This window comes from Pleurodeles waltl, chromosome 7 (assembly GCF_031143425.1).
Source record: "Pleurodeles waltl isolate 20211129_DDA chromosome 7, aPleWal1.hap1.20221129, whole genome shotgun sequence".
Lineage (NCBI taxonomy): Eukaryota > Metazoa > Chordata > Amphibia > Caudata > Salamandridae > Pleurodeles > Pleurodeles waltl.
In genome coordinates this window covers 4,721,428-4,744,364 of record NC_090446.1, presented here as the reverse complement: position 1 = coordinate 4,744,364, position 22,937 = coordinate 4,721,428, and the positions used below count along the sequence as shown (strand labels likewise).

At 47.3% G+C, this 22,937-nt stretch overlaps 1 protein-coding gene and 1 long non-coding RNA gene across 2 annotated transcripts in view; both read right to left on the bottom strand.

Annotated features, from left to right (window-relative positions):
• The window catches only part of LOC138303505 (uncharacterized), a 1,082,407-nt gene that overhangs the window by 4,749 nt on the left and 1,054,721 nt on the right, over positions 1–22,937 (bottom strand). The window lies entirely within an intron of this gene.
• The window catches only part of LOC138303492 (zinc finger protein 2-like), a 68,003-nt gene continuing 56,825 nt past the window's right edge, over positions 11,760–22,937 (bottom strand). Inside the window, exon 9 of the mRNA XM_069242670.1 lies at positions 11,760–13,325. Coding sequence (XP_069098771.1) covers positions 12,619–13,325 — 707 coding nt within the window. The 3' untranslated portion in view covers positions 11,760–12,618. The remainder of the gene's footprint in view (positions 13,326–22,937) is intronic.

Below are 22,937 nucleotides of genomic sequence, written 5' to 3'. Positions count from 1 at the left end.
GCACACTGATGCCAGTGTACATTTTATTGTAAAATACACCACAGAGGGCACCTTAGAGGTGCCCCCTGAAACTTAACCGACTATCTGTGTAGGCTGACTAGTTCTAGCAGCCTGCCACAAACCGAGACATGTTGCTGGCCCCATGGGGAGAGTGCCTTTGTCACTCTGAGGCCAGTAACAAAGCCTGCACTGGGTGGAGATGCTAACACCTCTCCCAGGCAGGAATTGTCACACCTGGCGGTGAGCCTCAAAGGCTCACCTCCTTTGTGCCAACCCAGCAGGACACTCCAGCTAGTGGAGTTGCCCGCCCCCTCCGGCCAGGCCCCACTTTTGGCGGCAAGGCCGGAGAAAATAATGAGAATAACAAGGAGGAGTCACTGGCCAGTCAGGACAGCCCCTAAGGTGTCCTGAGCTGAGGTGACTCTAACTTTTAGAAATCCTCCATCTTGCAGATGGAGGATTCCCCCAATAGGGTTAGGATTGTGACCCCCTCCCCTTGGGAGGAGGCACAAAGAGGGTGTACCCACCCTCAGGGCTAGTAGCCATTGGCTACTAACCCCCCAGACCTAAACACGCCCTTAAATTTAGTATTTAAGGGCTACCCTGAACCCTAGAAGATTAGATTCCTGCAACAAGAAGAAGGACTGCCCAGCTGAAAACCCCTGCAGCGGAAGACCAGAAGACGACAACTGCCTTGGCTCCAGAAACTCACCGGCCTGTCTCCTGCCTTCCAAAGATCCTGCTCCAGCGACGCCTTCCGAAGGGACCAGCGACCTCGACATCCTCTGAGGACTGCCCCTGCTTCGAAAAGACAAGAAACTCCCGAGGACAGCGGACCTGCTCCAAGAAAAGCTGCAACTTTGTTTCCAGCAGCTTTAAAGAACCCTGCAAGCTCCCCGCAAGAAGCGTGAGACTTGCAACACTGCACCCGGCGACCCCGACTCGGCTGGTGGAGACCCGACACCTCAGGAGGGACCCCAGGACTACTCTGATACTGTGAGTACCAAAACCTGTCCCCCCTGAGCCCCCACAGCGCCGCCTGCAGAGGGAATCCCGAGGCTTCCCCTGACCGCGACTCTTTGAACCTAAAGTCCCGACGCCTGGGAGAGACCCTGCACCCGCAGCCCCCAGGACCTGAAGGACCGGACTTTCACTGGAGAAGTGACCCCCAGGAGTCCCTCTCCCTTGCCCAAGTGGAGGTTTCCCCGAGGAACCCCCCCCTTGCCTGCCTGCAGCGCTGAAGAGATCCCGAGATCTCTCATAGACTAACATTGCGAACCCGACGCTTGTTTCTACACTGCACCCGGCCGCCCCCGCGCCGCTGAGGGTGAAATTTCTGTGTGGACTCGTGTCCCCCCCGGTGCCCTACAAAACCCCCCTGGTCTGCCCTCCGAAGACGCGGGTACTTACCTGCAAGCAGACCGGAACCGGGGCACCCCCTTCTCTCCATTCTAGCCTATGTGTTTTGGGCACCACTTTGAACTCTGCACCTGACCGGCCCTGAGCTGCTGGTGTGGTGACTTTGGGGTTGCTCTGAACCCCCAACGGTGGGCTACCTTGGTCCAAGAACTGAACCCTGTAAGTGTCTTACTTACCTGGTAAAACTAATCAAAACTTACCTCCCCTAGGAACTGTGAAAATTGCACTAAGTGTCCACTTTTAAAACAGCTATTTGTCAATAACTTGAAAAGTATACATGCAATTTTGATGATTTGAAGTTCCTAAAGTACTTACCTGCAATACCTTTCGAATGAAATATTACATGTAGAATTTGAACCTGTGGTTCTTAAAATAAACTAAGAAAAGATATTTTTCTATATAAAAACCTATTGGCTGGATTTGTCTCTGAGTGTGTGTACCTCATTTATTGTCTCTGTGTATGTACAACAAATGCTTAACACTACTCCTTGGATAAGCCTACTGCTCGACCACACTACCACAAAATAGAGCATTAGTATTATCTATTTTTACCACTATTTTACCTCTAAGGGGAACCCTTGGACTCTGTGCATGCTATTCCTTACTTTGAAATAGCACATACAGAGCCAACTTCCTACATTGGTGGATCAGCGGTGGGGTACAAGACTTTGCATTTGCTGGACTACTCAGCCAATACCTGATCACACGACAAATTCCAAAATTGTCATTAGAAATTGATTTTTGCAATTTGAAAAGTTTTCTAAATTCTTAAAAGACCTGCTAGGGCCTTGTGTTAGATCCTGTTTAGCATTTCTTTTAGAGTTTAAAAGTTTGTAAAAGTTTGAATTAGATTCTAGAACCAGTTTTAGTTTCTTAAAAAGTATTCCAACTTTTAGAAGCATAATGTCTAGCACAGATGTGAATGTGGTGGAACTCGACACCACACCTTACCTCCATCTACAGATGAGAGAGCTAAGGTCACTCTGTAAACTAAAGAAAATAGCAATGGGCCCCAAACCTACCAAAGTACAGCTCCAGGAGCTTTTGGCAGAGTTTGAAAAGGCCAACCCCTCTGAGGATGGCAACTCAGAGGATGAAGATAGTGACTTGGAGGGAAATTCCCCCCCTCCAGTCCTACTTAGGGAGAGCAGGGCTTCTCAAGCCCTGACTCCACAAATAATAGTCAGAGATGCTGGTTCCCTCACAGGAGGGACCAACAACTCTGAAATCACTGAGGATAACTCCAGTGAAGAGGACATCCAGTTAGCCAGGATGGCCAAAAGATTGGCTTTGGAAAGACAGATCCTAGCCATAGAGAGGGAAAGACAAGAGATGGGCCTAGGACCCATCAATGGTGGCAGCAACATAAATAGGGTCAGAGATTCTCCTGACATGTTGAAAATCCCCAAAGGGATTGTAACTAAATATGAAGATGGTGATGACATCACCAAATGGTTCACAGCTTTTGAGAGGGCTTGTGTAACCAGAAAAGTGAACAGATCTCACTGGGGTGCTCTCCTTTGGGAAATGTTCACAGGAAAGTGTAGGGATAGACTCCTCACACTCTCTGGACAAGATGCAGAATCTTATGACCTCATGAAGGGTACCCTGATTGAGGGCTTTGGATTCTCCACTGAGGAGTACAGGATTAGGTTCAGGGGGGCTCAAAAATCCTCGAGCCAGACCTGGGTTGACTTTGTTGACTACTCAGTGAAAACACTAGATGGTTGGATTCAAGGCAGTGGTGTAAGTAATTATGATGGGCTGTACAATTTATTTGTGAAAGAACACCTGTTAAGTAATTGTTTCAATGATAAACTGCATCAGCATCTGGTAGACCTAGGACCAATTTCTCCCCAAGAATTGGGAAAGAAGGCGGACCATTGGGTCAAGACAAGGGTGTCCAAGACTTCAACAGGGGGTGACCAAAAGAAAGGGGTCACAAAGACTCCCCAGCAGAAGGGTGATGAGACAACCAAAACTAAAAATAGTAAAGAGTCTTCTACAGGCCCCCAAAAACCTGCACAGGAGGGTGGGCCCAGAGCCTCTTCACAAAACAATGGGTACAAGGGTAAAAACTTTGATCCCAAAAAGGCCTGGTGTCATAGCTGTAAACAGCATGGACACCAAACTGGAGACAAGGCCTGTCCCAAGAAAGGTTCCACTCCAAACTCCCATCCAGGTAACACTGGTATGGCTAGTCTCCAAGTGGGATCAACAGTGTGCCCAGAGCAAATCAGGGTCCACACTGAAGCTACTCTAGTTTCTGAGGGTGGGGTGGATTTAGCCACACTAGCTGTCTGGCCGCCTAACATGCAAAAATACAGACAGCAACTCTTAATTAATGGGACTAGAATAGAGGGCCTGAGGGATACAGGTGCCAGTGTCACCATGGTGACAGAGAAACTGGTTTCCCCTGGCCAATACCTGACTGGAAAAACTTACACAGTCACCAACGCTGACAATCAGAGAAAAGTACATCCCATGGCAATGGTTACTTTAGAATGGGGAGGGGTCAATGGCCTGAAACAGGTGGTGGTCTCCTCAAATATCCCAGTGGACTGTCTGCTTGGAAATGACCTGGAGTCCTCAGCATGGGCTGAGGTAGAGCTAAAAACCCATGCAGCCATGCTGGGTATCCCTGAACTGGTGTGTGTGAAAACAAGAGCACAATGCAAGGCACAGGGTGAAAAAGTAGAGCTGGAGTCTGGAAAAATGGCCCAGCCTACCAAGAGAACAGGAAAGTCAGTTGGGAAACCAACTGCAACACAGCAAAAGAAAGGGAACCTCTCTTCTCAGGAAGAAGTTCTGCCCTCTGAGGGAACTGAGCCTTTGGAACTTGAACCTTATCAGGTTGAGCTCTTAGGCCCAGGGGGACCCTCAAGGGAAGAGCTGTGTAAGGGACAAGAAACCTGTCCCTCTCTTGAAGGCCTTAGGCAGCAAGCTGCTGAAGAGTCCAAAGGCAAGAAAAATGGAACACATAGGGTCTATTGGGAAGATGGGCTCCTGTACACTGAGGCCAGAGACCCCAAACCTGGTGCCACTAGGAGAGTGGTAGTGCCTCAGCTGTTCAGAGAGTTCATCCTAACATTGGCCCATGACATTCCCCTTGCTGGACATTTGGGACAAACCAAGACGTGGGAGAGGTTAGTCAACCACTTCTACTGGCCCAATATGTCCAACATGGTTAAGGAGTTTTGCCTCTCCTGCCCCACCTGTCAAGCCAGTGGTAAGACAGGTGGGCACCCAAAGGCCCCCCTCATTCCACTTCCAGTGGTGGGGGTGCCCTTTGAAAGAGTGGGTGTGGACATAGTTGGTCCACTGGAACCTCCCACAGCCTCAGGAAATATGTATATCCTGGTAGTAGTGGATCATGCTACCAGGTATCCTGAAGCTATTCCCCTTAGGTCGACTACTGCCCCTGCAGTAGCCAAGGCCCTCATTGGTATCTTTACCAGAGTGGGTTTCCCTAAGGAGGTGGTGTCTGACAGAGGTACCAACTTCATGTCAGCATACCTAAAGCACATGTGGAATGAGTGTGGAGTGACTTATAAATTCACTACACCTTACCATCCACAAACTAATGGCTTAGTTGAGAGATTCAACAAGACATTAAAAGGCATGATCATGGGGCTCCCAGAAAAACTCAAAAGGAGATGGGATGTCCTCCTGCCATGTCTGCTTTTCGCTTACAGGGAGGTACCACAGAAGGGAGTAGGGTTCTCACCCTTTGAACTTCTGTTTGGTCATCCTGTAAGGGGACCACTTGCCCTTGTTAAAGAAGGCTGGGAGAGACCTCTCCATGAGCCTAAACAGGACATAGTGGACTATGTACTTGGCCTTCGCTCTAGAATGGCAGAGTACATGGAAAAGGCAACCAAAAACCTTGAGGCCAGCCAACAGCTCCAGAAGTTTTGGTATGACCAAAAGGCTGCACTGGTTGAGTTCCAACCAGGGCAGAAAGTCTGGGTTCTGGAGCCTGTGGCTCCCAGGGCACTCCAGGACAAATGGAGTGGCCCTTACCCAGTACTAGAGAGGAAGAGTCAGGTCACCTACTTGGTGGACCTGGGCACAAGCAGGAGCCCCAAAAGGGTGATCCATGTAAACCGCCTTAAGCTCTTCCACGACAGGGCTGATGTCAATCTGTTGATGGTAACAGATGAGGATCAGGAGGCAGAGAGTGAACCTCTCCCTGATCTTCTGTCATCAGACCCAAAAGATGGTACAGTAGATGGAGTGATCTACTCAGACACCCTCTCTGGCCAACAGCAAGCTGATTGTAGGAGAGTCCTACAACAGTTTCCTGAACTCTTCTCCTTAACCCCTGGTCAGACACACCTGTGTACCCATGATGTGGACACAGGAGACAGCATGCCTGTCAAGAACAAAATCTTTAGACAGTCTGACCATGTTAAGGAAAGCATCAAGGTGGAAGTCCACAAGATGCTGGAATTGGGAGTCATTGAGCGCTCTGACAGCCCCTGGGCTAGCCCAGTGGTCTTAGTCCCCAAACCTCACACCACAGATGGAAAGAAAGAGATGAGGTTTTGTGTGGACTACAGAGGGCTCAATTCTGTCACCAAGACAGATGCTCATCCAATTCCAAGAGCTGATGAGCTCATTGATAAATTAGGTGCTGCCAAATTTCTAAGTACCTTTGACTTGACAGCAGGGTACTGGCAAATAAAAATGGCACCTGGAGCAAAAGAAAAGACAGCATTCTCCACACCTGATGGGCATTATCAGTTTACTGTTATGCCCTTTGGTTTAAAGAATGCCCCTGCCACCTTCCAAAGGTTGGTGAATCAAGTCCTTGCTGGCTTGGAGTCCTTTAGCACAGCTTATCTTGATGATATTGCTGTCTTTAGCTCCACCTGGCAGGATCACCTGGTCCACCTGAGGAAGGTTTTGAAGGCTCTGCAATCTGCAGGCCTCTCTATCAAGGCATCCAAATGCCAGATAGGGCAGGGAACTGTGGTTTACTTGGGACACCTTGTAGGTGGAGGCCAAGTTCAGCCACTCCAACCCAAGATCCAGACTATTCTGGACTGGGTAGCTCCAAAAACCCAGACTCAAGTCAGGGCATTCCTTGGCTTGACTGGGTACTACAGGAGGTTTGTGAAGGGATATGGATCCATTGTGACAGCCCTCACTGAGCTCACCTCCAAGAAAATGCCCAAGAAAGTGAACTGGACTGTGGACTGCCAACAGGCCTTTGACACCCTGAAACAGGCAATGTGCTCAGCACCAGTTCTCAAAGCTCCAGATTATTCTAAGCAGTTCATTGTGCAGACTGATGCCTCTGAACATGGGATAGGGGCAGTTTTGTCCCAAACAAATGATGATGGCCTTGACCAGCCTGTTGCTTTCATTAGCAGGAGGTTACTCCCCAGGGAGCAGCGTTGGAGTGCCATTGAGAGGGAGGCCTTTGCTGTGGTCTGGTCCCTGAAGAAGCTGAGACCATACCTCTTTGGGACTCACTTCCTAGTTCAAACTGACCACAGACCTCTCAAATGGCTGATGCAAATGAAAGGTGAAAATCCTAAACTGTTGAGGTGGTCCATCTCCCTACAGGGAATGGACTTTATAGTGGAACACAGACCTGGGACTGCCCATGCCAATGCAGATGGCCTTTCCAGGTTCTTCCACTTAGAAAATGAAGACTCTCTTGGGAAAGGTTAGTCTCATCCTCTTTCGTTTGGGGGGGGGTTGTGTAAGGAAATGCCTCCTTGGCATGGTTGCCCCCTGACTTTTTGCCTTTGCTGACGCTATGTTTACAATTGAAAGTGTGCTGAGGCCTGCTAACCAGGCCCCAGCACCAGTGTTCTTTCCCTAACCTGTACTTTTGTATCCACAATTGGCAGACCCTGGCATCCAGATAAGTCCCTTGTAACTGGTACTTCTAGTACCAAGGGCCCTGATGCCAAGGAAGGTCTCTAAGGGCTGCAGCATGTCTTATGCCACCCTGGAGACCTCTCACTCAGCACAGACACACTGCTTACCAGCTTGTGTGTGCTAGTGAGGACAAAACGAGTAAGTCGACATGGCACTCCCCTCAGGGTGCCATGCCAGCCTCTCACTGCCTATGCAGTATAGGTAAGACACCCCTCTAGCAGGCCTTACAGCCCTAAGGCAGGGTGCACTATACCATAGGTGAGGGTACCAATGCATGAGCATGGTACCCCTACAGTGTCTAAACAAAACCTTAGACATTGTAAGTGCAGGGTAGCCATAAGAGTATATGGTCTGGGAGTCTGTCAAACACGAACTCCACAGCACCATAATGGCTACACTGAAAACTGGGAAGTTTGGTATCAAACTTCTCAGCACAATAAATGCACACTGATGCCAGTGTACATTTTATTGTAAAATACACCACAGAGGGCACCTTAGAGGTGCCCCCTGAAACTTAACCGACTATCTGTGTAGGCTGACTAGTTCTAGCAGCCTGCCACAAACCGAGACATGTTGCTGGCCCCATGGGGAGAGTGCCTTTGTCACTCTGAGGCCAGTAACAAAGCCTGCACTGGGTGGAGATGCTAACACCTCTCCCAGGCAGGAATTGTCACACCTGGCGGTGAGCCTCAAAGGCTCACCTCCTTTGTGCCAACCCAGCAGGACACTCCAGCTAGTGGAGTTGCCCGCCCCCTCCGGCCAGGCCCCACTTTTGGCGGCAAGGCCGGAGAAAATAATGAGAATAACAAGGAGGAGTCACTGGCCAGTCAGGACAGCCCCTAAGGTGTCCTGAGCTGAGGTGACTCTAACTTTTAGAAATCCTCCATCTTGCAGATGGAGGATTCCCCCAATAGGGTTAGGATTGTGACCCCCTCCCCTTGGGAGGAGGCACAAAGAGGGTGTACCCACCCTCAGGGCTAGTAGCCATTGGCTACTAACCCCCCAGACCTAAACACGCCCTTAAATTTAGTATTTAAGGGCTACCCTGAACCCTAGAAGATTAGATTCCTGCAACAAGAAGAAGGACTGCCCAGCTGAAAACCCCTGCAGCGGAAGACCAGAAGACGACAACTGCCTTGGCTCCAGAAACTCACCGGCCTGTCTCCTGCCTTCCAAAGATCCTGCTCCAGCGACGCCTTCCGAAGGGACCAGCGACCTCGACATCCTCTGAGGACTGCCCCTGCTTCGAAAAGACAAGAAACTCCCGAGGACAGCGGACCTGCTCCAAGAAAAGCTGCAACTTTGTTTCCAGCAGCTTTAAAGAACCCTGCAAGCTCCCCGCAAGAAGCGTGAGACTTGCAACACTGCACCCGGCGACCCCGACTCGGCTGGTGGAGACCCGACACCTCAGGAGGGACCCCAGGACTACTCTGATACTGTGAGTACCAAAACCTGTCCCCCCTGAGCCCCCACAGCGCCGCCTGCAGAGGGAATCCCGAGGCTTCCCCTGACCGCGACTCTTTGAACCTAAAGTCCCGACGCCTGGGAGAGACCCTGCACCCGCAGCCCCCAGGACCTGAAGGACCGGACTTTCACTGGAGAAGTGACCCCCAGGAGTCCCTCTCCCTTGCCCAAGTGGAGGTTTCCCCGAGGAACCCCCCCCTTGCCTGCCTGCAGCGCTGAAGAGATCCCGAGATCTCTCATAGACTAACATTGCGAACCCGACGCTTGTTTCTACACTGCACCCGGCCGCCCCCGCGCCGCTGAGGGTGAAATTTCTGTGTGGACTCGTGTCCCCCCCGGTGCCCTACAAAACCCCCCTGGTCTGCCCTCCGAAGACGCGGGTACTTACCTGCAAGCAGACCGGAACCGGGGCACCCCCTTCTCTCCATTCTAGCCTATGTGTTTTGGGCACCACTTTGAACTCTGCACCTGACCGGCCCTGAGCTGCTGGTGTGGTGACTTTGGGGTTGCTCTGAACCCCCAACGGTGGGCTACCTTGGTCCAAGAACTGAACCCTGTAAGTGTCTTACTTACCTGGTAAAACTAATCAAAACTTACCTCCCCTAGGAACTGTGAAAATTGCACTAAGTGTCCACTTTTAAAACAGCTATTTGTCAATAACTTGAAAAGTATACATGCAATTTTGATGATTTGAAGTTCCTAAAGTACTTACCTGCAATACCTTTCGAATGAAATATTACATGTAGAATTTGAACCTGTGGTTCTTAAAATAAACTAAGAAAAGATATTTTTCTATATAAAAACCTATTGGCTGGATTTGTCTCTGAGTGTGTGTACCTCATTTATTGTCTATGTGTATGTACAACAAATGCTTAACACTACTCCTTGGATAAGCCTACTGCTCGACCACACTACCACAAAATAGAGCATTAGTATTATCTATTTTTACCACTATTTTACCTCTAAGGGGAACCCTTGGACTCTGTGCATGCTATTCCTTACTTTGAAATAGCACATACAGAGCCAACTTCCTACAGCGGTCTTTCCTCAAATTTGCTAAATGAACTGTCAAAATCCTTAGTCTTCTTTTTGGTCGTATGGACAGCTTTAGCTTTTGCTCCCAGACCCAATAGCAAAAAAACAGTATCTGCATATGGCGACCAGGCACGTGGGCTTCTGGGGAGCACGTCTGATGTCAGAGGGGAACAGAGGTTCCACCAAATGGGAGCGGATGATGCCCAGCAAAATAAAAAAGACAGGAAAGAGGACTAAGGAAGTATTCTGAACCCAGCCACTACCAGGTAGCAGAATGCACAGCATATGAATCCAGACAACACAAAAAGACAATTAAACATAGCAATAAATGATACGTCCAGTTTCATCATGTCTTTGCTGTGCCTTGACTAGGTTTACTGCTGCTCTTAAACCTTTCAGATTCTAAATATGTTTTAAAGACATTTATCACACTAGCCCTTCAAAAATATATTAAAACTGCTATATCTGAGAACCAAACGGAATTTAAGTTATACAATGGGATTCTTTTGTATTGAAAGTAGTAAATATACAATATGTGAAATTAATTTAATTTTCAATAGCTAGTTTAAGTGTACAATCTTAATGGAATCAAAACAGAAAGTTACTTAATTGTTTTATGGGAAATGCAAGAAGACTCGGATGGTTTGCATAACCTACTGCAATCCATTTTATAAATGGAAAACATAATAGATAGGTGGATTTCAATTTTATCACCTGTCGGCATTTTAAATTCCTGATTTTCAAATTCAGCATGAGACTTGAGGTCAAGGTACCTTGTTTTTTGATGATGCTCATCAATCGCAGACCCTCAATCAATAGGCAGATTTTTTAGGTTCTGCCCCCATTAACCCTGTTTAACCTTTCTGGCATCTGGTGCCAGCTATACTGTTCTGAATCTTAGTATGTCTCAAGTTTGGTTTTTTTCACTACTTGCTAAAGATATTCTATGCAGATAACCGAACAATTTGTAATGATTTTAATTACTTACATAATAAAATATTTACTTGCTTGATTTGGTATTTGTTTGCTCTCTCACCCCAAATCATTTAGGGCCAGATGTATCAAGGTTTTTTGCATTCGCAAACAGTGCGAATGCCCGTTTGCGAATGCAAAAAGCCAGTTCAGAATGTATGAAAGTCATTCTGAACGCACATTTAAAATGCATTTTTAAAATGTACATGTAAAGCACACATGCCCTTTTGGCATATGTGCACCTTACATGTCCCCCCAAAAATTATTGGGGTGCAGCAGAGGGGGCCTTAGGCCCCCAGCACCCTGGGGTTTTGCATTTCCAAAATTGCGATTTCTGGTTAAGAAATCGCAATTTTGGAAATGCAAAAAATTTGCAGATATGGGCCAACAGGCCCATAGGTGTGAATGGGGACAGATTCTCTATTTGAGATTCGGTAATAGCATTTGCGATTTTTAAGAAATCGCTATTACCGAATCGCAAAAATCATACATACCTTTTTGCATTTCTGAAATAGCGATTTCTTAAAAATCGCTATTTGAGAATCGCAAATCGGTTGTATGATACATCTGGTCCTTAGTTATTAACATGTTAATATGTACCAATACCACCGTGACCCATAGAAACTTCTATCACTGTCTTCTGGGCTGTAATACGTGAACCTCCTGTACCCAATCCCTCCTCCTGAATTATTGCAAGGAAAGCCTTCAAGCTAGTGGAAAATTTTGCAAGGGATGGAAGCACAAGCCTACATAAGCATGATGTTGTATTCTCTGGGCCTGTTGCTCCTTTGTGATACATACTTTACTGCCCATGGTTGATGGAGCATTCTATGGGTAATTCTGTGCATTTAACTGATTGTTTCTGTAATGATAAGTCTATTAGCACCCTTATAAGAACCCACAGCGGAAGTGTATTCTCTGCTGACACTCTTTTCATATATAAAGAAAGTGCTGAACTGAAGTCAAGAGACAGGTTCCATTCGAACATTTGTTTGTAAAATGACTCTAGCAAATAGTTGTCTCAACCTCCCCATTTTGTCACAATCGGTATCATTGAGTTTTATACCAGCATTTCCCTGGGTCGGACTGAGATAGCAATAGGCACGGGCACGACTTAAAAGTGTTCCCGATTAGTGAAATAGAAAGCTAAAAAAGTGGTCCATGTCAGAAAACTGAGGATGTTTTGAATGTGTAATGGATGCTATATAAGTGTTTTGCATGGTATGTAAAAGAGTATGGATTTGAGCGTACAGCAGGCAATGTTTGTGGTCTGATTTTATAGTATAATGGGGTTTTACTCTTGATTTGCCCGATATAAAAACAAACAGCCAAACAACTGTCCCACAAAATGACCTGAAGCACCAGCCAGTCGGGCACTGCCTGATTGCACTATAGACCAGTCCGACCCTGGCATCACCTATGCATTACATTAGGACTTGAAACTTGTTTGGTGCCCGTCATCCAAGAATAAAGCTTCCCCTATGAGACCTCTTACATCTGGGCTCTCAGAACTGGATGCTACAAGAAAGTCAAGGTTGGCTTAGAAATAGGTCTTTGCACAACCAGTTTCATCCAAAATCACTGCAAGTACAAGGATTTGCCCTGTTTTCTGATTGGCTCACGTTTTATACTCCTCTGTTCCCGTGACGGCCTGTTCATCGCTGGGTAACACAATGTATTTGGTCCTAGTAAGGTGTGTGACTGTGTTCCCATATTTTGCACCAAGACCCTTTTTACAGTGGGGTATTCAGATTAACCATGTGATTTTAAGTGCCCTGTATCAGTGATTCTGCGGAGCCCACCGGCTCATAACTGGTACTGACATATTTGTGTTCATGCCCAGTTCAGATTAGTCTGCCAAATCTGTTGCATATTTTTATGCATCTTCTGATGTCCAAGGTAATGATCCCTCCGTTTGAAACCCTTGCCGCATAAATTACACTGAAATGGTTTTTCACCTGTGTGCATTGTCTGGTGTCTTAGAAGAACCTCCTTGCGATTAAAGCTCTTTCCACACACAGTGCAATGGAATGGCCTCTCCCCTGTATGTATTCTTTCATGTCTTACTAGGTTTGGCATGGCTGAAAAGCTTTTCCCACACAGAGAACAGGTGTATCTCTCTTTGACTTTGTGCCCTTGCTGACGTCGAGTGCGGCTCTTCCTCGGGCAGGTTTGTGCACTTTCAGGATACACGTATGTTCTGCTACTTTGCACTGAAGTTGGATCACATGGAACACTGCTGTCATTTGTTAGTGTGCTCCCACAATCGTTGTCACCCTCTGATCGCTGTACATAGGTTGTCACTTGGTTTGCATTGGAAACCGTTAGTGGGTGGGAGTCATTTTGCCATTCTGCAGTTTCCTCCTCTTTCAGTTCCCGCTCACTTCCTGACTCCATGTGGGGTACACAAGTGTTCCTCCCATACAGGCCATGCTCCACGTTCACCCTCAACTTGTTTGATGTAGGTTTACACAGTGGCAATTTATCATTACATTGTAAAGAATTAGTGGCATTTCTCTTTCTCTTCATGTTTCTTTTACCTGTTAAAATTAAATTAAGATTATTAACTTTAAATACATGCAATCGTACATACAAAAAAAAAAACACATGGATGTAATTTTCTGCACTGTTATGGAGATGGCAGATTGTGGCTCTTTGGTGAAACAAAAGGAATTACGAAATTAAAAAATTCGGTGTTTGAAAACTAGAATTTGGAAGGGACAGACTGCTACAGACTTTAGGCCTCATTTAGAGTTTGTTAGATGGGTTTTATCCTGTCTGTCGAATTCAGAGATGTCCGACGGCTCATCTGACATCTCTAGTCATTGGCAGGAATCGCTATCATAGTGGTGAAATAAACGGATGTTTGTCAAACTTCCAAATATGTTTTTGGTTTTGCAAAAACAAAATCCCACAGCGAGGTGTTTTTGAAAAATCTAAAACTATAGAACTGTACTCCATGAGAGTTTTCTCCCCTGGTGTAGTGGTCATTTAAATGTTTTCATTGTACCTTACGGGAAGGTATTCCCAAGCGGTGATGGAGAGTAAAATCATGCCATTCGACCGCCCACTCTAAACCGGACAGGCAGCCGAACAACCAACACTCACAAGGCTTGAAATCGTGGCAGCTACAGAGCCAGAGGAGACTCCATCTTCGAGATACTGAAGGCACACCTGCCGGTAAATCATGCGAACAGACCGCCGGTTTGGCGAAGAAGGTATTCCATCGACATTACAGTGAATTATCCTCTGGCAAACACTATATGAGGCCCTTTGTGTCTAAGAAAACACCAACACCACGTCTCTCCTGAGGCAGCAGAGCACACTGTCTAGGGACAGCACATACAGCAGGCTTTTGGGAAACATCATATACTTTGGACATCATTTCTAATTTAAGTTTAAGTCTTACAGAGGACGTGTCCTGTCTGACACTACAGTTTATAAATCAGGACAAATAAATAAATATCTTTTATGATTCAAGGATACAACATACCATGACTCAAGCCTGCACTGCCGAGTTTTACAAACCAGGAGAGCGGAAAATTATTTTGTGAATCACAAGAAGCAAAAGAGAGGATAGGTCAGCCTCTGTCAGCCTTACCTCAGGGTATTGTGACCTTTGTTAAGATTATAACTGTAGGAAAGTGCCCTCTTTCTTGGCATGGTCACCCCCATTTTCTGCCTGTTGTCAGTATGTTTGACTGTGTCTTCTGGGTTCCTCCTAACCAGGAGTAGTTTTGCTCCATCCTCTAAATTGTACCTTTTTCTCCCCACAATTGGCATACTGGTCTAGCTACATAATGGTGACTCCGAACCTCAGCATGTTGGGTATCAAACATGTCAGAATCCTACCCCAATACTGTTGCAAGTATTGGAAGTATGATTCCATGCACACTGGGGGCTCCTTAGAGGACCCCCAGCATTGCTACCACCAGTCTTAGAGAGTTTTCCGGAAAGCCCAGCTACTGCCACCCTCAGACAGGTTTCTGCCCTCCTGCTGCTTGGTCTGATCAAGCCCAGGAAGGCAGAACAAAGGGTTTTCTTTGGGCGAAGAAGGTAATACACTCTCTCCTTGGAAATTGGGAGGGGTAGCTTCCCAAAGCCACTGGTTCGCTTTGAAAGGTACATTTGGTGCCCTCCATGCATAAACCAGTCCACACTGGTCCAGGGACCCCCCTCAGTCTCTGCTCTGGCCCGAAACTGGACAATGGAAAGGGGAGTGACCACTCCCCTGTCCATCACCACTCCAGGGAGCTTAGAGCTCCTCCAGAGGGCCCCTGGGTTCTGCCATCTTGATTCTAAGGTTGACAGGGAATTCTGGGAGCATCTGAGTGGCCAGGCCAGGCAGGTGACGTCAGAGCCCCCTCCTGATACGTGCTTACCAGGTTGGGTGACCACTCCCCCTTTCAGGGCTATTTAGGCTCTCTCTCTATTGGGTGGGTCCTCAGATTCGGCTTGCAAGATTCCAGCAGGACTCCTCTGCAAACTTCACTTTGACTTCTGGCCTCCAGAAACGTGACTGGACCCTCCAGGAACCCACCAGCTGCAGATCCACAACGAACTCTTCTGCAACATTGTATCTAGAGTTCCTGCCAGCTTTGCAACAATTTCCTCGCCGTGCACCCTCAGCAGACTGCAACACTTCAGCCTGCACAGGAAGAAGAAGGAATCTCTCTTGGAGTGAAGGAGTCACTCCCCTATAATTGCAGGCACTGACGAAAAGTGATGACCGACTCCATGGATCCCCTATCCTGCTGAGCTGTGTGGATCCTGCATCACAGGTGGTGGTCTAGAGTAGTCCTGTTGGTCCTCTGTGCCAGCTGTCCAACTTTGGTGGAGGTAAGCCTTTGCCTTCCCACGCAGGACAGCACCCCCATGCACCATGTCACTTGCAGCTACCAAGGCTTGTTTGCATCTCCTCCAAGGGATCTTCAGGTGACGTGTACCTCCAGCCCCCAGCACTCCATCCTGCCAAGCACAGCCTCCTGCCTGGTTCTCCTGCGGCGTGGGATCCACTTTTGTAGTGCTGCGTGGGCCCCTTCTGCGACTCCTGTGTCCCCGTCCTGTGGGACTCCTGTGGGTGTTGCCTCTGCTCCTATGGACTCAAACGCTGAGGGTACCCTGTGACTCCCCCTCTTGGGCCTTGCTGGTACCGGGCAGAACCTCCTTTCCACTAACCGCGAGTTTGCCTTTGCCAAGACTTGTTGGTAGAAATCCGGCAGTGACACCCGTCTGCAATCTTCCTTCCGGCGTGGGACATCTGCATCCATCTGGAACTCTTCACCGGCTGCAGTGCTGACCTGTTCTTCAGTACAGTCGACCAAGTCCTGCACCCACAGCTGGGTGGGTAGTAGCTCCTACTCCTCCTGGACTCCACTGTGACTCTTGGACTTGGTCCCCTCGCTCCACAGGTCTTCTTTCTTCAGGATTCCACCACTGGTTTTCTTGCAGTCTTCTTATGACAGGAATTCTAAATAAAGAAGTATGTTGTCTGTTTTGGAGGCAGGCTGATATTGCTGTTAAATGAATTTTAATAGATGAACATGTCAGATGTGCTTTCTGTAAGTGAAGCATGTAACATACAATATCTTGTACTGATGCTTTAAGTGGATCAGTGTTTTTAGGTTGGCAGTAACATACAAAACGTTTCCATGTATTTGCGTAAAACTTCCTGCTTGTAGGTTTACATGCTTGTTTTAGAATGTCCATACATTCTGGTGGAAGCTGTACATATCCAAATTCCATGCCCTCAGGAGCCAAATCGCCAGGTTGAGCATACCGGGATTGGGAGGCCTGATTTGACCGTTGTTTTGAGTCAATAGGTCTGGTCTGTTTGGGAGCTTGTAATGTTGTACTACAGATAGATCCAATAGTGTTGTGTACCAGTGTTGACGTGCCCACGTGGGAGCTAGGAGTGTAATAGTAAGGGAAGTTTGACGGATCTTGTTGATTAGAAACAGAATTAATGGGAGAGGGTGAAAAGCGTAAGCACTATCCCTGACCAATTTATCCATAGAGCATTGCCCTTGGATTGAGGGTGTGGGTATCCGGACGCGAAGTTTTGGCATTTAGCGTTTTTGTTTGTTGCGAAAAGGTCTGTTTGGTGTTCCCCACATTTAAAAGTAATGTTGAATTACTTGTGGTTGAATCTCCCATTCGTGTATTTGTTGCTGCGTCCTGCTTAAGTGGTCTTCTAGCTGGTTGTGTATCCCTGGGATGTATTCCGCTAACAGGTGAATGTGATTGTGAATTTCCCATTATCAAATTGTTTGTGCTAGGAGTGACAATTGGGATGACTGCGCCCCCCCTGTTTTTGCAGATAATACATTGTTGTCATGTTGTCTGATCTTTGTGTACAATGAGTGGTTGAAATGCTTTTATGGCTAAGAACACTGCCAGCAATTCCAAGTGGTTTATGTGGTAAGTTTGCTGGATTGAGTCCCGTTCCCCCTGAATTGTACCACTGTTGAGATGGGCTCCCCGACCTGTCATCGACGCATGGGTGGTGATTACGGTCTGTGCACAGGGTCCTGTAACGCCCGCACTTTTGATAAGTGGGTGTGACTCCACCATTGCAGAGATTTGTACGTTTGGTGCTCCAACAACACTAGGTCCTGTAGCCGACCCTGAGACCTTTGTTGGGAGAGACACTGTTGCAGGGGTCTCATGTTCAGACGTGCATGGGGCACTATTGCAATACATGATGCCATCATTCCCAATAGCCTCATGACAAACCTTACTGTGTGAGTTTGATTGACCTGCAATTGGTATATGAGGGAGTGAAACGCCTGAATCCGTTGTGGATTTGGGTACGCTAATGCTGACTGAATGTTCAGAATTGCTCCCAGGTAAGGTTGAATTTGTGTTGGCTGAAGGAGAGATTTTGGTAATTTATTGTGAACCCTACTTTGTGTAGGGTATATATTTCGTATTGTGTGTGTAGTTGACAGTTTGGAATGGTGCTGGCTTTTATTAACCAGTCGTCTAGATAAGAGAAGAGATGAATGTGCTGTCTTCTGAGGTATGCTGCAACTACTGCTAGACATTTTGTGAATACCCTTGGTGCTGTTACCCCAAAGGGTAGTACCTTGAATTGATAGTGCTTACCTGCTATCACAAACCTTAAATACCTGCGTGTACTGGCTGTATAGGAATGTGGAAGATTTTTTTTTTTTTTTTTTAGGTCTAATGCTGTCATGTAATCTTGTTTTTGTAATAAAGGAATGATGTCCTGTCAATGGACCATGTGGAAATGCTCTGACAGGATATATTGATTTAGAGGTCTGAGATCGAGAATTGGTCTGAGAGTGCCATCCTTTTTTGATATGAGGAAGTACAGAGAATGTACTCCTGTCCCTTGCTGACTGAATCTTTGAGCTGGAAGAGATTCTACCTCTTGTTTTAGCAGGGCAATGTGTTCGAGAGAAAGCCTGTGTGAACAGGTTGGAATGTTTGGTGAAGAGGAGTTGAGTTCTAATCAACACCCATTAATCTGTTGTACTTTGTTGCCAGTGAGGATGGAAATATTGCGGTCTTCCTCTCACAGGAGATGTATGCTGTTTGGGAATGCAGGGAAAGTCACTGCTTTGATGAGGTGGAGGCACCTCTTGCGGCAGGGGATTCACCCCTGGATCTGAAATTGTGGGCTCTATAAGAGCCCCTAAAAAGTCCCCTGGATAATATTGTTGACCCTGTTTTTGCTGGGACGTATAGGCCTCTGAAATTTGTGGTTTAAAACCTCCTCTAAATTGAGGTTTGCGAAGTGAGCCCTGAAAAGGTGTTGAATAAAAGGGCTCCCATGGCCTTTGCTGTCTCAGAGTCCTTTTTTAATATATCAATGGATGTGTCCACCTCCGGTCCAAAGAGTTGCTGCTTATTAAAAGGCATGTTAAGGACCGCTTGTTGTATTTCAGACTTAAAGCCGGAGGACCTCAGCCAAGCATGTCTCCTAAATGTGACTCTAGTGTTTATTCCTCTAGCTGCCGTACCAGATGCATCTAGTGCTGGATCTGACCTGATTATTAGCAATGGCTTGTCCTTCTACCACTACTTGTGCTCTTTTCTGATGTTCCTCTGGGAGGTATTACGGGAACGCCTGCATCTCAGCCCAATGTGCCCTGTCATACCTGGCGTAAAGGGTTTGGGAATTAGCAATGTGCCACTGATTTATAGCCGGAGTTGCCACCCTTTTGCCTGCTGCAGCAAATTTGTGGCTTTCTTTATCAAGGGAAGGAGCATCCCCTGTGGACTGGATATTTGCCCGTGTCCTGGCTGCGCTGACTACGATGGAATCTGATGGTAACTGCTGTGAAATGATAACTGGGTCAGATGGCGCAGCTTTATATTTTTTATCTATTCTAGGTGTTAACACCCCGGCCTTCACTGGTTCTTTAATCTCATCTGCATGTTTCAGCATACCAGACAGCATTGGCAACCTGTATGATATTTGTGTGTTGACCACTGACTTCGTGTCGCACCACTTTGCACTTGGCTTAGCTGTCCACCGTCACATTAGTGGTCACCAGTTGCAGACTCCATTTTGGCTCAGTCAGCAGTAAAACAAAACACTTTGGCGTAGTTGGCAGGATAAGGGTTTTGCGTGTTATTTTCTCATCGAAGACCTAGGACATAGCATGGAGGAGTCAGTCAGCACGATAAGGATGTACTAGACTGATGTTTGTGGTACAGCAGAGAACGGCTTAGGCTTGGAGAGAGACAACTGGGGAAATTGGCCAGTTCCAACCTGTTTCTTTCAACCCTGAACTAAAATAGCCAGCATTTTTTTTTTACTATTTCTAGCACAGCGGGAGGGGTTTTTCTATAAAGCCCTTTCCTGCTTTTAAACAAAAGCAGGTGGTGCACCGCAAGGAAAACAAAACATTAAATATAGTGAGCAAGCAGTCCAATACTCCAGTAGTAGAGACGAGTCATATCCTCCATTTGATTATTTTATTTTAATTCCACACAATTATCATGTTCATGTTGCAGCACGTAGTGCAAACAAATAACAGCCAACGCGTTTCGCCCATCAACAAAGAGGCTTCTTCAGGGCAGAATGATATCCAGTCTGTCATAAAGATCAATAGTAGTAGGGCAAGAAGAAAACTGCCCTAAAGCAGGATAGTTTTCTGATCAATGTGAATAAATTCTTACATCACATAAATGAACTAGAAATAACACAAAAAACATAGAATCCTTGTTCAGTAAAAAGCAAAGAATGTCCTATGAGACCAAGCCACTTCATCTCAATTGAGTGCTGCTGCTTACTGGTCCCCGGAGTGCACTCCGATTCACGCTGCATGGATTTCACTCGTACACAACTTTAAGCTGCACTGATTCCTAAATAGACACAAGCATTTAGGACACCGCCTTTGGGACCAGTAAGCAGCAGAACTCAATTGAGGTGAAGTGGCTTGGTCTCATAGGACATTCTTTGCTTTTTACTGAACAATGATTCTATGTTTTTTGTGTTATTTCTACTGACTTTTGACCTCGGTCTATGAACACAGAGCAAATGTGACATAAGAACAAGATTTAAAGGCATCTTTAATTGTCCCTCCACTGCACTGGACTAACTCTGTCCAGATACATAATGGGAACTCTGAATCTGGGCAAGTTTCTTATCAAACATGTCAGAATCATACCCTAGTACTGTTGCCAGTATTGGTTGTATGATTCCAAGCCCTCTAGGGCTCTTAGAGGACCCCCCCAGCATTGCTCCTATTAGTCTTCCAGGGTCTGCGAGCAGCCCGCGCTGCTGCCACCCCTCAGACGGGTTTCTGCCCTCCTGCTGCTTGACCAGCTCAAGCAGGGTAAGGCAGAACAAAGGAGTTCCTGAGGGAGAGGGAGGAAACACCCTCTCCCCTTAGAAATAGGTGTGACATGAATAGGGGGGATAGCCTCCCCAAGCCACCGGTACGCTTTAAAGGGCACATTTGGTGCCCTCCTTGCATAAACTGGTTTGTACCAGTCCAGTGATGCCCTGTCCCTGCTCTGGCGCAAATCTGGACAAAGGAAAGAGGTGTGACCACTGCCCTGTCCATCACCACCCCCAGGGTGGTGCCCAGAGCTCTTCCAGGTGGCCACTTGGTTCTGCCTTCTAGAATCCAAGATGTGCAGAGGTCCCTTGAAGCATCTGAGTGGCCAGGTCAGGCAGGTGATGTCACAGCCCCCTCGTGAGAGGTGGTCACCTTGTAGATGACCAAACCCCTTTTTAGGGCTATTTAGGGTCTCCCTCTTGGGTGGGTGCTCAGATTCAACGTGCAAGATTCATGCAGGACTCCTCTGCATCGTTTACTTCATCTTCTGGCCACTGGGACTGCAATTGGCCATCCAGGAACCGACAATCTGCAACTACAGCGACAATTCCACTCTGCAACATTGTTTCTCTAGCAACTGCAACTTTTCCCTGCTGTGCATCCTCGGAGGGCAGCAAGTCTTCAGCCTGCACAAGAAGTAAGAAGGAATCTCCCTTGGAGTTAAGGAGTCACTCCCCTGCATCTGTAGGCACCCACTGCAATGAAGACCAGCTGCGTGGATCTGCTCTCCTCTGGAACTGTGTGGATCCTGCATCACAGGTGGTGGTGTGGAGTGGTCCCCTTGGTCCTCTCTACCGGCTGTCCAACTTGGGAGACGGTAAGCCCTGGCCTCTAATTGCAGGACGGTAGCCCTGTGCAGAGCGACTCTTGCTGCTACCACAGCTTGTTTGCTCCTCCTCCAAGGGATCTTCAGGTTTCATGTAGCTCCGGCCCCCAGAAATTCTTCCTATAAAGTACAGACTCCTCCCTGCTGCTCCAGCGATGTGGGACCCCTCTTCAGGTGTGCTGAAGACACTAAGATGTTTTGTTGCTTCTGTGTCACCTGTCAAGACAGTGGCAATACAGGTGGCACCCAAAAGTCCCCCTTTACTCCACTACCAGTAGTTGGGGTACCCTTTGGGAGGGTTGGTGTGGATATGGTTGGCCCCCGGGCTCTCCAACAGCCTCTGGCAATAGATTTATAGTGGTGGTGGACCATGCCACCAGGTATCCAGAGGCCATTCCTCCTAGGACCACTACAGCTCCTGAAGTGGCCAAAGCCCTCCTGGGAATTTCCTCAAGGGTGGGTTTTCAAAAAGAGGTGGGATAAGACAGAGGTACAAACTCCATGTCTGCATGTGGAAATGGTGTGTGGTGTCACTTACAAATTCACCATTCCTTACCACCACCAAAACAATGAGTTAGTTGAAAGGTTTAGTAAAACTCACAAATTCATGATAATGTGACTCTCAGAGAAACTCAGAAGGAGGTGGGATCTCCTGTTCCCTTGCCTTCTCTTTGCCCACAGGGAGGTTCCTTAAAAGGGAAAGGGCTACAGCCCCTCTGAACTTTTATTTAGATACCCTGTTAGGGGTCCACTTGCACTTGTTAAAGAAGGCTTGGGGCAACCTCTTTAGCCCCTAAAACAGGGTATTGTGGACTATGTATTGGGCCTCAGATCAGCCAAGAACTGCAGAAGCAATGGCATGACCAGAAGGCTGTGCTGACTGTTTACCAGCCAGGACAGAAGATGTGGGTCCTGGAGCCTGCGGCTCTCAGGGCACTCCAAGACAAAGGGAGTGGACCACACTCTATTGTGGAGAGAAAGGGTGAAGTCACCTTCCTGGGTAACCTAGGCACTCCTAGAAGCCCCCACAGGGTGCTATGTGAACCACCTGAAGCCCTACTATGATATATCTGACATGACATTGCTCATGGCAACTGATGAGGACATGATGAAGAGAGTGATCCTCTCCCTGATCTCTTCTCCCACAAGCCAGTGGATGGCTCGGTAGATGGGGTTGTACTTGCAGACTGCCTCTCTGAGTCACAAAGAGATGATTGCAGAAATCTCCTAGGACAGTTCTCTGAACTGTTCTCTCTGACTCCTGGTCAAACTACATGGTGTGAACGCACCACTGACAGGTGATAGACTGCCTGTCAAAAGTAAAAGTTACAGGCAGCCTGATCATGTCAGGGAATGCATCAAAGCTTAGGTACAAAAGATGCTAGACCTGGGAGTTCTCAATACTGTAACCAGAACAGATGCTCATTCTATCCCTAGGGCAGATGAGCTAATAGATACACTCGCTTCTGCAAATTATCTAAGCACCTTTGACCTGACTACTGGCTACT